Source organism: Callorhinus ursinus, unplaced genomic scaffold (genome assembly GCF_003265705.2).
Source record: "Callorhinus ursinus isolate GAN/ISIS: 27379988/994484 unplaced genomic scaffold, GSC_fseal_2.0 scaffold31, whole genome shotgun sequence".
NCBI classification, from domain to species: Eukaryota; Metazoa; Chordata; class Mammalia; order Carnivora; family Otariidae; genus Callorhinus; species Callorhinus ursinus.
In genome coordinates this window covers 16270548-16282831 of record NW_027397093.1, presented here as the reverse complement: position 1 = coordinate 16282831, position 12284 = coordinate 16270548, and the positions used below count along the sequence as shown (strand labels likewise).

The window sequence follows — 12284 nt, the reverse complement described above, 5'->3', positions numbered from 1 at the left end:
AAAAAAATTTTATATTCTTTATATAAATATGTACATATATCTATATACAGCTATGTGTATAATATGTAAAAATTCTCCTAAAACACATGAGTAATGAAACTGAATATACTCCCCCACACACCAAAAAAATCCTCTTACTTATAACAATTTAAGAATAATTGAATTTAGAACAATGGCTACCTAGTAGGGACAGGAAGGCTGATGATGAGAGAGAAGTAGAGGTTTCAACTGTACCGGTAATGTTTATTTCTGAATCTCTGCGTGGATCCACATATGTTTACTACGTTAGTCTTTAAAGCTCTTTAATTATCACAAATATTTTGTTGAAAAGGATTTTAACAGAAACCACTAGTAGAAGGGAAATAGGTATAGTATTTTCAAAAAAGGAAATCCAGAAAACAAAGTGGGAGAGGTTGCTGGAGAGGACAGAATACAAGAAAGCACAATAAACAAAAAACACTATGATGGTGAGTGAAAAAAAAATCAATGATCACACACACAAAAAACCACAATGACAAAAATTCCTCTATTAAATGCCAAAGATTCTCAAATTCTGTTAAAAGTCTATATCTAACTATATACTTTTTACAAAATTCTTACCCAAAGCAAAATAACAGAGAAAGAAAGAGCAAGAGTGGATGTTGAATGTTTTCAAATGGCTTTTAAATATCCACTGAGATGATTATAGATGATTGCTTTTCTCCTTCAACCTACAGTCTACTATTTTTATTTTGGGAAATGAATGAATTAAGGCTTTCTTTATGGCGTAACATTGGACCAATTCTTTTTTTTTTTTTAAGTAGTTTCCACACCCAACGTGAAACTCACAACCTTGAGATCAAGAGCCCTATGCTCTAACAAGCCAGCCAGGTGCCCCAACACTGGACCAATTCTTACAAATGTTACAAGCATGTTGGGAAAGAATATGTATTCTCTGTAGGGTGCAAAGTTCCTTGTGCATCTGTTATATCAAGCTTGTGTGTTATTTAAATCCTTCTCTGTATCTTTACCTATTTTATCAAGATAGGATTCGAAGGAATAACATTTGGTAAAATATAAGCATGTTTGTCTATGTATACATCAGCTCTGAAAGGAAATGGAAGTAACTCGAAAAATGCTTAATTCCAAGGAGGAAATAAGGGAGGGAACAAGATGTTTGTTTTTATACTTTTTGAATTATGAACTTGTGACATCACACATTCAAAAAAACTAAAAATAAATAAAAGTATAAAAGCAATAAAATTAAAAGTAGGGGCGCCTGGGTGGCTCGGTTGGTTGTCTGCCTTCGACTCAGGTCATAATCTCAGGGTCCTGGGATTGAGCCCCACGTCAGCTCCCTGCTCAGTGGGGAGTCTGCTCACCCTCTCCCTCTGCTGCTCCCCCAGCTTGTGCTCTCTCCCCATCTCTCTCAAGTAAAATAAATAAAAAATCTTAAAAAACTAAAATAAAAGTAAAGATTTTTAAAGAATCCCATTATGATTCACCTACCTATTTTTACATCACATTTGACTGTAAAAAGCTAAATGAGATCAAAGATTTTCAATATATTACAGAAAAAAATTATTTATGCAAAGTGGGAGAAAGAAAAATTCTTTTTTTTTTTTTTTAAATTTTGTTTATTTATTTGAGAGAGAGAGAATGAGAGATAGAGAGCACGAGAGGGAAGAGGGTCAGAGGGAGAAGCAGACTCCCCACCGAGCGGGGAGCCCGATGCGGGACTCGATCCCGGGACTCCAGGATCATGACCTGAGCCGAAGGCAGTCGCTTAACCAACTGAGCCACCCAGGCGCCCGGAGAAAGAAAAATTCTAATTGTACTCCTTGCTTTTCATTTGGCCAGAATAGTTTTGCTTCAATATAAAAAATACTTTCTGATGCCTTGGAAGTAAAGTTATACATTTTTTAAAAGAAGCTAAAGTAGAAGTTTTACTCAATAGCACATTTTCATCATCTTTGTGAAAATTCATGTTTAAAACAGCAAAATTTGGGGCGCCTGGGTGGCTTAGTCGGTTAAGTATCTGACTCAGGTTGATTTCGGCTCAGGTCATGATGTGAGACTGAGCCCCATGTTGGGCTCTGCGCTCATCACAGAGTCAGCTTGGGATTCTCCCCCTCTGCCCCTCCCCCTGCTCATGCTGTGCCTCTCTAAAATAAATAAGTAAAATCTTAAGATTTTACTTATTTATTTGACAGAGAGAGACACAGCGAGAGAGGGACATGAGCAGGGGGAGTGGGAGAGGGAGAAGCAGGCCTCCTGCTGAGCAGGGAGCCTGACACGGGCCCAAACCCAGGACCCCAGGATTACGACCTGGGCCGAAGGCAGACGCCCAATGACTGAGCCACCCAGATGCCCCAATAAGTAAAATCTTTAAAAAATAAAAATAAAAAAGCAAAATTTTACAAACTACCTTATGCATGCATATAAAAAGAGAGGCATCTAGAAAAAAATGCCCAAAAACATTTAAAAAGAAAATTAAAAGCCATATATATCATTTTTTTGGCTTATATATTTTAAAGACACATGAAACTCCATATACTACACCAACAGTTCATCGTTTCACTCCAGGAATTCCATTTCAAATTTTGCATGTCTTGTAGGGTAACACTGTAACCCATGGCATGTAGCCCTGTAGAGCATGAAATCTAATGTGAATATGTAATCTACTGACTACAACTCAGGAAACAAAACAACATATACCAGCATGCGGAGGAGGTTAAAGGAATAAAACAATCCTGCTCAAACATTCCTATGTTGGGTTATGGTAAATACCCTGAGATATAGGGTAATATAATTCATCTGCTTTTTAACCCTTAATTTGGACGATGAAAGAACATAATTTCCTTCCTTTCCACTTTTATATACTGTCTCAATAAGTTCAAAGGTCCGATTCTATGTATGAGCAGCACACTGTGCTCATTGCTGGACAAAGAAATGGCAGCAATTTTTTTCTTTCAATTTTAACTATACTTACTTAGTATTAAAAATGAGCTATAGATAATATATAACATAAATATTCATTACATTTTTTGAGAAAAATCACATTTTAAAAACACCATTGGAAAAATTGATTTTTTTTTAATTGAAGATAGCTGACACAATGTTACATTAGTTTAAGTGTACAACATAGTGATTTCACAACTCTATACATTATGGAAAAAAGAATTAACTCTTATTCACTCTGTAGAACATCTTTCTTATACAGAGATGCTGCATAGGTCATGCAGAGCACACATCATTCCTATCTACTGAAGCATGAACCTATAAAGCAATGGAGTGCTATGAGTTAGTTGCCTTTACCTAATTTCTTTCTTGGTCTCTGTCCACATTAATTTTTTTTCTTTTAAATCTTTTTCCCTCTAATTGAAAAAGTAATATATGTTCAACGGGTATTAATGTTATCTTAGGGGGAAAAATTACCTTGAATTTCACCATTGAAAATTAACCACTTAATGTTTGTCTTTCCAGCCTTTTGTCTAAGCACATGTTTATTTACATAAAATGCAATATGATTAAACCATTTTATATGTTTTCAGTTATCTAATACATCATGAACATTGTTCCTAGTCAATTAATATTATTATTTTTTTAAAGTATGTTCTATGCCCAACAGGAAGCTTGAACTCACTAACCCAAAATCAAGAGTCACATGTTCATGGCACCTGGCTGACTCAGTCTGTAGAGCATGCCACTCTTGATCTTGGGCTTGTGAGTTCTACCCCCGCGTTGGGCATACAGATTACCTAAAAAAAAGAAAAAGAAAAAAAGAGTCGCATGCTCTACTGACTAAGCCAGCCAGGTACCCCCAGTTGATATTATTTTCAGTTTTTGTGTGATTGGAAAATAGCCTACAATATGGATTTATTTATTCATTTAAATTATACTTATTATTGGGCGCCTGGGTGGCTCAGTTGGTTAAGCGACTGCCTTCAGCTCAGGTCATGATCCTAGAGTCCCAGAATGGAGTCCCGCATCGGGCTCCCTGCTCAGCAGGGAGTCTGCTTCTCCCTCTGACCCTCTTCCCTCTCGTGCTCTCCATCTCTCATTCTCTCTCTCTCAAATAAATAAAATCTTTAAAAAATAAATAAATAAATAAATTATACTTATTATTTAATATAGCCAATTCCCTACTATTGAACATTTTGGTTTGTTTGTTTTTACTAACATAAATAATGTCTTGATCCTTGTGTATACATCTTTGAGCACATTTCTGATTAGTTCCTTACAATAATCTCCTAGAACTAGAATTGCACACCCAAGGAATATGTATCTTTTCAAGATTTTTTTTAAGATTTTATTTATTTAGGGCGCCTGGGTGGCTCAGTTGGTTAAGCGACTGCCTTCGGCTCAGGTCATGATCCTGGAGTCCCAGGATCAAGTCCCGCATCAGGCTCCCTGCTCGGCGAGGGGAGCCTGCTTCTCCCTCTGACCCTCTCCCCTCTCATGTACTCTCTCTCTCTCATTCTCACTCTCTCAAATAAATAAATCTTAAAAAAAAAAAAAAAAAAAGATTTTATTTATTTAGGGCGCCTGTGTGGCTCAGTTGGTTAAGAAACTGCCTTCGGCTCAGGTCATGATCCTGGAGTCCTGGGATTGAACTCGGGCTCCCTGCTCGGCGGGGAGTCTGCTTCTCCCTCTGACCCTCTTCCCTCTCGTGCTATCTCTCATTCTCTCTCTCTCTCAAATAAATAAATAAGATCTTTTATTTATTTGAGAGAGAGAGAGAGAGCACGAACAAACAGGGGGAGTGGCAGGCAGAGGTAGAGGGAGAAGCAGGCTCCCCCCAGAGCAGGGGGAGCCCGATGTGGGCCTCGATCCCAGGACCCCGGAATCATGACCTAAGCCGAAGGCAGTCACTTAACGAACTGAGCCACCCAGGTGCCCTCTTTTTAAGAGTTTTGATGCATATTACCAAAATCCCCTCCAAATAGGCTATAAAAATTTCTTACTCCCACCAATGACATATTATTAGAGTATCCATGTTACTTAAAGTGGCTGATTTTTATGTTTGCAAGGAACAAACAAGGGCTTGATATTCTTTAACAATTTAAGTTTATCCATATATACTAATTGCATTGAATTCTGTTTACACTAAGATTTCTAGAAGGCTTGTTTAACTAGGTGTTTAAAGGAATAGGGTGCCTGGCTGGCTCAGTCAGTACAGCATGCAACTCTTGATCTCAGGGTCATTAGTTGGAGCCCCACGTGGGGTGTAAAGATTACCTTAAAAATAAAAAATAGGGGCCCCTGGGTGGCTCCGTTAAGCGGTCAACTCTTGATTTCAGCTCAGGTCATGATCCCCAGGTCCTGGGATCCAGCTCTGTGTCAGGCTCCATGCTCAGTGGAGAGGATTCTCTCTCTCTCCCTCTGCTTCTCCCTGCCAACTCATGGGTGTGCTTTCTCTCTCTCTCTCAAATAAATACACAAATCTAAATAAATCCTTAAATAAAGGAATAAACCTTATCTCCATCACTAATCGAATATTTTTTAAAAATCCTGCTGAGCTGGGATGCCTGGGTGGCTCAGTCAGTTAAGCGTCTACGTTCCGCTCAGGTCATGATCCCAGGGTCCTGGGTTCAAGTCCCACAGCAGGCTCCCTGCTCAGCCGGGAGCCTGCTTCTCCCTCTGCCTGCTTTGCCTGCTCTGCCTGCCGTTCCCCCCTGCTTGTGTTCTTTCTTTCTCTCTGACAAATAAATAAATAAAATCTTAAAAAAAAAACAAAAACAAATCAGGCTGAGCTGTTATGTGTCTGGAAAGGGCATGACTCTTTAATCCCAATAAACAAATAGTACGTACTTCAATGATTCCAAGATTTTGGTTTAGCGAATATCAGTATCCTGAAATGATATTTAACCACTATTGCAAATGAAAAGGTTAAAGTAGATAAGAGATAAATCTCTTGCAAAATTTGTTCCCAAACTTGAACTCCCTTTTGTATACTCTTTCCGCTATAATTCACAACCAGAAACAAAGCCAGCAGATGGATAATGTTTTCATTCACTTTTACCTTTAGCATCCATTAACTCACCTAAATGTTTGTAATGGTGATTGTGAGCTTGTAATAAAACCTTTACTCGATCCAAAGGAGCAACTGTTGTTTTGGCACAGCATCCGGCAATACCTAAAAAATTTTTAAACAGTCAGGATGAAATTGCGTAGCATTTCTTTCCACATGGAAACCGTTATTCATTCAGCCGGCACACCTTCTGATTTCTAATTTGGTCTCCATGGGTAGAACTGCCCAGTTGCAGGGATATGCAGATGATTGGCCCCCATTCCCTGTAACTTAATAATTGAGTATGTCAGACATAAAAATAAATTTGAAGAGTGTAAATCTTCCCCCTAATACCTGATGAGCACTGGGAATCTTGCTAAATGTAGTTATGGAGACAGACACCTGAAGGTTTTTACCCAGCTATGAGGCTCTGTTTCAAGTAACCTCTTCTTCTGGATGACTCTCATTGAAACAACCAACTTTTACCCATAACAGTCAGCATACCCATATATATTCAGCAATTATGTATTTGGTCCCTACCATGTGCCACTGTGCAGACATACAGATGACAGTAATGTGTGCACATGGGCTTTAGTGTAGGTCAGAATCCAGGGCAGCCCTACTAGCTTGACTTGCTTCTTCTAAGACAATAATATATGAAGACTCTCTCTGCTATAGACTGTGTCCTCCCAAATTCATATGTTGAAAACTAATTCCCACTGTGATGGTATTTAGAGGTGAGGCTTTTGGGAATTGATGAGGTCAGCAGGGTGGAGCCCTCGTGAACAAGATTAATGCCTTTATAAAAGCCCAGAGAAATCCCTGGCCCCTTCCACCATGTGAAAACACTGAGAAGGTATCACCATGTGAAAACACAAAGAGGGGCGCCTGGGTGGCTCAGATAGTTGGGCGTCTGCCTTCGGCTCGGGTCATGATCCCGGGGTCCTCAATCCCAGGAGCCACATCAGGCTCCTGGCTCAGCAGGGGGCCTGCTTCTCCCTCTCCCTCTGCCTCTCTCCCTGCTCATGCTTTCTCTTCTCTCTCTCTGTATCTCTGTGTCCCAAATGAATAAATAAAATCCTTTAAAAGAAAAAAAAAAAAGAAAGAAAGAAAACACAAAGAGAAGGTGCCGTCTATGAGGAAGCAGGTCCTCACCAAACACCAAATCTCCTGACACCATGATTTGGCTTTCCCAGCTTCCAGAACTATAACAAATAAATATAACTATAACAAATAAGTGTCTGGAGCTTCCAGGTTGATAAAAAGGAAGTAAGAAAGGAAAGAAGGAAGGAAAAAGTTGTTTATAAAACACCCAGATTTTGATATTTTTGTTTAGTAGCCCAAACAGACGAAGAAAATTTTGTAAAGTACCTTACATGTTATAAGCACTCGATAAAATAGGCTGTTACATTATAAAAAGGTGGATAAAAAGTCTCTGGTGTCTTACTATGATTACATTAAGCTCTTCACTATTGCATATTTGATCCAGAAGTTACAAGAGGACTGGGATTTTGTGGGTCGCCTTTATTACTATACTGCCAGAGACCAGTACAGGGCCTGGCACATAACAGGCACTCAGTGTCTATTTAATGAATGAATGTAGGGGCACCTGGGTGGCTCAATCAGCTAAGCGTCTGCCTGCAGCTCAGGTCATGATCCCAGGGTCCTGGGATTGAGCCCCACATCGGGCTCCCTGCTCAGCAGGGAGTTTGCTTCTCTCTCTCCCTCTCCCCCAGCTCCTGCTCACTCTCCCTCTCGTTCTAAAATAAATAGGATTTTTTTTTAAAAATGAATGTAGAGTTTTACTTCACAATTTTTTTATTTTTTTTTTAAATATTTTATTTAGTTATTTGGGGGAGAGAGAGAGAGAGCACACGAGCAGGGGGCAGAGGGAGAGGGAGAAGCAGACTCCCTTGCTGAGAAGGGAGCCTGACGTAGGGTTCAATCCCAGGACCCTGGCTGGGCTCATGACCTTAGCCAAAGGCAGAAGGTAGGGGCGCCTGGGTGGCTCAGTTGTTAAGCATCTGCCTTTGATTCGGGTCATGATTCCAGGATCCTGGGAGCGAGCCCTGCATCGGGCTCCCTGCTCCGTGGGAAGCCTGCTTCTCCCTCTCCCACTCCCCTTGCTTGTGTTCCCTCTCTCGCTGTCTCTCTCTCTGTCAAAAAAAAAAAAAAAAAAAAAAAAAAGGCAGAAGGCAGACATTTAATGGACTGAGCCACCCAGACACCCCTACAAACTTTTTAAAATGTGAGACAAGGGTCGCCTGGGTGGCTCAGCCAGTTAAGCATCTGCCTTCAGCTCAGGTCATGATCCCAGGGTCCTGGGATAGAGCCCCGCATCAGGCTCCCTGCTCAGTGGAGAGCCTGCTTCTCCCTCTCCCTCTGTCGCTCCCCCTGCTTGTGCACTGTCTCTCTCTCTCTAATAAATAAATAAAATCTTAAAAAAAAAAAGTGAGACAAAATCACTCAAAATCCACACATTTATTTAATAGCCTACCATGTAACTAATATTAATTAAAATTCATATTCTGAGATATCCAAAAATAAAATACCTATTTGTATTCAAATATTAAATCCACATATAAGTTTCTATATCAAGCTTCTTTTATCTGAACTAATGAAAATCATAGTCATGACTACTCAAAATTGAGAAGAAACTAAAAATAATTTGCATTTGGGTATATTTGGTTTCAGAACATTATACTATCTTCTCAGTCATGAACTAACCATATAATGAAATTATTCAGAATATGTTCAATAAGTAGTTTCCTTTGATAGTATCTTAACTCAATCACATTACTTTATAGTTCAATTAATCATTACAACAATCCATTGAGTTAAGTCATGCAGCTTTTATCTTCCTTTTGAGCAAATGAGGTTAAGATAGTGGCCAAGGCCACTGCTAATCAACAATAGTTAAGTTTTGAGTATTTACCTTGTACCAGGTACTAGGCTAAGAGATTTTTTTTTTAAGATTTTATTTATTTATTTGACAGAGTGAGAGAGCACAAGCAGAGGGAGTGGCAGGCAGAGGGAGAGGGAGAAGCAGGCTCTCCACCAAGCAGGGAGCCCCACGTGGGGCTTGATCCCAGGGTGACCTGAGCTGAAGGCAGACGCCCAACTGATTGAGCCACCCAGGCATCCCTAGGCTAAGAGATTTAACTCAGAACACTATGCCAAGGCTTTTATGGATACTATCTCATTTAATCACTACAACCTTCTAAACAAGGATATCTTTTCCCATTTAAAGGATGTGAAGGGGCGCCTGGGTGGCTCAGTCGTTAAGCGTCGGTCATGATCCCAGGGTCTAGGGTCCTAGGATCCTAGGATCCAGCCCCGCATCGGGCTCCCTGCTCCGCGGGAAGCCTGCTTCTCCCTCTCCTACTCCCCCTGCTTGTGTTCCTGCTCTCGCGGTCTCTGTCAAATAAATCAAGAAAGAAAGAGAGAGGGCGCCTGGGTGGCTCAGTTGGTTAAGCGACTGCCTTTGGCTCAGGTCATGATCCTGGAGTCCCGGGATCGAGTCCCACATCGGGCTCCCTGCTCAGCAGGGAGTCTGCTTCTCCCTCTGACCCTCTTCCCTCTCATGCTCTCTATCTCTCATTCTCTCCCTCTCAAATAAATAAATAAAATCTTTAAAAAAAAAAGAAAGAGAAAGAAAGAAAGAAAGGAAGGAAGGATGTGAAAACTGAGGCACAGGGAGGCTTAAAGTAACTTGCCCAAAGGTACTTTGTTGTATCACTTGGACAAGGAATTCATTCAAAATTATTCACACTTTCTAAAAATCTGAAGCAGCACTTTACCAAGAGACACAAATGGCCAAAAAGGATATGAAAAGATATTCAGCATCATTAGTCATCAGGGAAATGCAAATTAAAACCACAATCACATACCTTTAAACATCTATTTAAAGAGAAACACACAATTACACAAACACAAAGGACACAAACTCTGATAACAGCAAGTATTGACAAGATAGTGGGGATACAAAATGGAACAGACACTTTAGAAAAGAGTTTGGTGAGCTCCCGGGTGGCTCAGTTGGTTAAGCCACTGCCTTCGGCTCAGGTCATGATCCTGGGGTCTCAGGATCAAGCCCCCATCAGGGTCCCTGCTCAGTGGGCAGCCTGCTTCTCCCTCTGACCCTCCCCCCTCGTGCTCTCTCTCTCAAGTAAATAAATAAAATCTTAAAAAAAAAAAAAAAAAGAAAAGAGTTTGGCAATTCCTACTTCACTCCAAATAAAACTTGGAATCTTTACAATTGTTTGGGAAGCCTTTCATTCAGCCTCCCATCACCTCTAACCTCCTTCCCCCATCAACACTTGGCTCCAGCTACATAACTTTGCTTAAAGCCTGAAATGCTCCTCTTGAGACATCAACTTGCAAACTCCCTCACTACCTCAAGTCTGCTCAAGTGTCATCCTCTCCAAGAGATTTATCATGACTGTCCTAATTAACATTGCACCCACTCAGCCTCTGCATTTCCTTGCGCCATTCTCCTTTTTACTTCTTCCCATTGCATTCATCACCTTCTAACGTACTATATAACTTACTTTCTCATTTTACTTATTCTCTTTCTCCCCTCAACTCTTCAATCAATGTAAACTCCAGGATCTTTGTTTTGTTCCCTGATACACACTGAGCATGTAGCAGGCACTCATATTCTTTGTATAAATGAATGAATGCCGTTTTTATCAGAACAAAATAAATTCTTAATACTACTGCACCCTACAGATATTCTTTCTAAAAGCCCTTATAATGTGGAATTGTAAAAATTCCCACCTTAGCAAGTAATTAAGTGTTGACAACCCAATCAATTAAGAGAGGGTAGAGATTGAAAACACTTCTTTATAGGAAAGCAGAGGAAGTTTCTGAGAGACAATTAGGAACTTTCTGGCCTCACAGTGGCACGGATAGAAGGGCTTCCCCAGCTACCTGTCATGTAGCTATGGAACACTTTGCTAGAATCACTGGAACCAGTTTTGCACAATTTCCCAGTCAACTTTTAAAAAGCTGACCTCCAATATTTGCTTTCTTTAAAGCAAACGGCAAAATCCAGTTCTACACTGTGTCATTTATAGTCTTTATAAAAGAAAGGGGTACCCGGCATGTTTCACGGAAACCCTGGAGTCTTTGCAAAGGACTAAGCTCTTTTCCCTACCATCCAACCCCGAAGAATGGTGCTTGGTTCAGCCTGTCCACCTCCCCAGCGGCTCCCTGACAGCTCGAGGCCCTTCCTCCCCAGGATCCTGCTGTCACTAGTCAAGTGATTATTAGAGTTACAACAGGTCAGAGCAAATAGCGGAGCACTGAAGCAGCCAGAGTCCAAGAACGTCACTGCGGCCGCAAGCACCGTATCTGCCCCGGATCCCGCCCTGCCACCCCAGCACGGCCGGGTCCCCCCGGCTGACACCCACCTCCAGCCAGAAAGGAGCGCAGCCAGTAGAAGTCCCGACGGGCGGTGGGCCCTCCGGCTCCTGCCGCCTGCGGCATCGCGGGAGGGGGGTCCGCCGCTGCCAAGGCCGCCGCTGCCGCCATCAGGACCAGTGCCGCGTCGGGAACTCTGGTCGCCAATTTACAAGCCACGCGCTGGGGCCATGGCCACAGCGGGCGGTGACAGAGCACCGACCGCCGCGCGGGCGGGACGGAATAACACCCGGCTGCGCGACGCGGGCTGATGGCGTACGCCAGGGGGCGGGGCCTGGGCGCGGGTCCCAAGTGGGAGTCACCCGCGCTTGCCACCTCCCCCACCCAGCGTCGCCCCACTACCCTACTCCCGGCCTCGCTTTCCAGGCCTCTTCTGTTCTAACGGAAGAGAAGCGTGGCCCCGAGGGAGGTCCCACCAAAACCCCACCACTTCAGAGAGCTCGCCCCGGTCCATTGACTTTAACTGCCCATCCGGCTGTCTTCTGAACTACGTCAGATGAATCCTTTCCAGAACCAGTCTTTGGTTCCTCTCTGCTCTTTCCAGGAACCTCGGAAATTGCACCATTTCCCACCAAATCAGTTCTGCCTTCACAGAGCTTCTCACTGAACCTCAGTTTCTGCCCTTCCTAACCCACCTATTAATCTTCCACTCCACCCCATCACCTCTGTCAAAGAAATATTGCTAAAGCAGATTGTTCTTTCTTTGGGGCCCTACAAATTACACAAATACTTTTGCCTTGTCAAGCCTTTCTGAATCTGTGCCTTGTGCTTAGCTCTCAAATCCCACTGAGCTCTACTCCCCACTCCAGTCTCAGTCCTAAACTCTTAGAAACTCCCTAGTTCCTTCTCCCTTCCCCCATTGTATTCC

The 12284-nt window shown here is 42.0% G+C and overlaps 1 protein-coding gene across 1 annotated transcript in view; it reads right to left on the bottom strand.

The window, feature by feature from the left end:
- The window catches only part of SLC25A16 (solute carrier family 25 member 16), a 45951-nt gene extending 34243 nt beyond the window's left edge, over positions 1-11708 (bottom strand). The window contains exons 1-2 of the mRNA XM_073878911.1: positions 11407-11708; positions 6026-6118 (exon numbers count right to left, since the gene is read on the bottom strand). Coding sequence (XP_073735012.1) covers positions 6026-6118; positions 11407-11527 — 214 coding nt within the window. The 5' untranslated portion in view covers positions 11528-11708. The remainder of the gene's footprint in view (positions 1-6025; positions 6119-11406) is intronic.
- Positions 11709-12284: the final 576 nt, after the last annotated feature.